Consider the following 2663-nt stretch of genomic DNA (forward strand, 5'->3'; position numbering starts at 1 on the left):
TTTTTTTTTCTTTAACTATCTCTAAAAGAAACCTTATATAATATAATAAATTAACCACACATATTATACTCCCCAAAAATTAAACTATGCATCACAGTTTAGTTGATGTGAAAATGATTTTGGTTATTAAAAAAGCTATATTTCGCCAGTATTAAAAATATGTAAATTTCATAGTAGGTGGATAAATATCTTGACAATTTTTACACATTGTCAATAGTTAACATTTTTGAGATGATATTTTAAAACTATAATAAATTTACAATTATTAATTCTTTGATAAGTAATTTGGTTAAAAAATGAAAAAAAAAACCTCACACCAACTAAGATTTTGATAAGCATAATATGAAAGATGGCAGGTACCTATGTATAAAAAAAAATAATGATAAATATATACATAGAATAATGATTAAATTGGGCTAATAAACAGAACAGAAATCTTATTTGATTAGCTCCTTTATTCTTGAACCCATAATATAAAAATACACAATTATAAAACCAATTTTGAAAATGATCAATAACAAAATTAAAAGATATTAGAATATTGAACACTCACACTCAATACTTCTTTCAACATTGATGATGGATCAACTAGGGGCAATATTTTGTACTAAAAAAAAAAAACACTTAAAAGTTGTTAAAAATGGTTTAACTAAAATTTATTTTTAATGTTACCATATCAGCTCTACATTCATTAAATTCTTTGGTGATCGCTCTTTCTATTTCAGGACTAATATAATTTTCTTTTATTACTTTTTCAGTTTCATTTTTGAAATCTATCATAAGTGATTTCATAGAATCAATTCTAAAATGAAAAAACATGAAAATTATGCACTAAATAAAATAAATAATTTCAATCAGTTAAAAAGATGAGTTCAATCAAATATTTCATAACATTTATTTAAACAAACCTTTCGATTAAATTTTTAGTAGTGACATCATCTTCTTGTAGTTTTTTTAATAATAGTTGACTTTCTTGAGCTATTTTTTCATACTCTTTAAGTAGCCTCAGTGAACTTAAAGATTGGAATCCAGGATAGTCTGTTAAAAACACAATATTTAACAAAAATTTGATAAATAATTTAAATGCTTAATAAAAAATATACCATTATTCCTTTAATACTAACTGTTTATAACTTTATAATGAATAAATAAAAGAAGAAAAAATATTTATGAAGTATAATATAACGAAACATTTAAAAAATAATTTTTTCTTTATCTTGTTGTTGAACCAAATTACTTTTTAGCTATTAAAATTTATTCTCAACAGAACAATAATCACGTTTTATATGAATTAATTAAGTGTTAATCCTAATATTGCGTATACGCAACATTTTATTGTAAAAAAAGCTAAAAAGAAAAAAAATTTTTTGACTTTATAAATTGTTATTTGGGTATATATTAAACTAATAAAATGCAACATAAAATTTGTTTTTTTCCTAACCTTGGGAACTAATGGGTTAACATAAAAAATTATTACATACTAAGAGTTGTAAAATTAATATATTCTTTTTTTTTTATTATTATTCTGGTTAGTATTATTATTTAAAATCTAAATCACCTAGTTGATTTTCACAATCAATTATTCAATAATATAATAATTATAAATTATATCAATAATTAATTAACAATAAGAAATATTGATAATTTTACATCTCTATATATACAACTCAATTTTATTACTTAAGGGTTTCAAATCTTTCAAAAGTGCCGAGACTCCACTGATAATTTTATTCTTATTTTTCATCATTTCAGTGTTACTGTTTTTTGATGAAACTGAAACATCTTTCACAAGATTCAAATTTTCCAGTTGCATAATCGTATCAGCTAAAGCACGAACTTGTTCAGTATATTTGTTAAGAATATCATTTAGAGAATAATTATCTGAGATTACAGATCCTTCCAATATGTTTACACCAACAAGTTTAGAGCTGCTACATTCCTAAAATCCATCATTATTTTTTTTAATTTTTGGCAAAAAAAAGGTGTTTCTTTAAATTAAAATATGGTAATCTGAAATTTTAAAGGCTTATAATTATTATAAATAAAGTGTACCCAGGGCAGTACAACCTTAAATATGCCTCTGTGTTGACAACGAAGTCAGTTTTTCAACTTTATAAAATACAAAAGGATTAAGCTACCTGATCGAAACTCTCCATTTATAAAGTTTTATTTTTTCAATTCTTACATAATATATATATTTTTACTTAAGAAACTGACAATATAAAGCATCCGTTATAGACATATCAATTCAATTGGAGGGAAAATTAGAAACAGTATTTCACGTTATCAGCGTTCTGATATCACAAATTCATTGAACTGATAACCAAAAAAAGAAAAAGTTTTTATAATTAACATAAGTTTTTCTGAATTAATTTAATAAATTAAAAATCTTCCATTTCCTGATTTATACGCATTTATAAATTTTATTTGAGCCATTTTTAAAGCACCCCATTTGTGCATATTTGTTGTTGGAATATACTAGTGTGAACATTTTTATCGTTTTAGAGGGATTATTCCACCTAATCACTCCCAATACTTAACTCCAGTTAGAACTCATTCAGTTTCACAGAATTCGATTTCCTTACATAAGTATTTCTAACGAAGTGTTATTACCATTATTTGTATACCTAATACTCTATTTATATATAGGACGTTCTACTACT

General features: G+C 23.5%; 1 protein-coding gene across 1 annotated transcript; it reads right to left on the reverse strand.

Annotated features, from left to right (window-relative positions):
- Window positions 1–484: 484 nt before the first annotated feature.
- On the reverse strand, window positions 485–2277 carry LOC126909748 (uncharacterized). The gene is made up of 5 exons (XM_050692178.1): window positions 2139–2277; window positions 1681–1939; window positions 909–1038; window positions 673–802; window positions 485–607 (listed from the first exon to the last, which is right to left on the reverse strand). Exons 1-5 carry the CDS (start codon window positions 2154–2156, stop codon window positions 524–526), a joined length of 621 nt encoding a protein of 206 aa, XP_050548135.1. The 5' UTR covers window positions 2157–2277; the 3' UTR covers window positions 485–523.
- Between the last annotated feature and the right edge of the window lie 386 nt (window positions 2278–2663).

Source organism: Daktulosphaira vitifoliae, unplaced genomic scaffold, assembly GCF_025091365.1.
Source record: "Daktulosphaira vitifoliae isolate Bord-2020 unplaced genomic scaffold, ASM2509136v1 Scaffold_1124, whole genome shotgun sequence".
NCBI lineage: Eukaryota > Metazoa > Arthropoda > Insecta > Hemiptera > Phylloxeridae > Daktulosphaira > Daktulosphaira vitifoliae.

What these genes read in the sequence shown, in the direction of transcription:
- LOC126909748 (XM_050692178.1), bottom strand. An exon ending in GAAAGATTTGAAACCCTTAA is followed by an intron (nt 1,039 to 1,680) that starts GTAATAAAATTG and finishes TGTTTTTAACAG; the next exon opens with ACTATCCTGGATTCCAATCT. An exon ending in ATGAATGTAGAGCTGATATG is followed by an intron (nt 608 to 672) that starts GTAACATTAAAA and finishes TTTTTTTTTTAG; the next exon opens with TACAAAATATTGCCCCTAGT.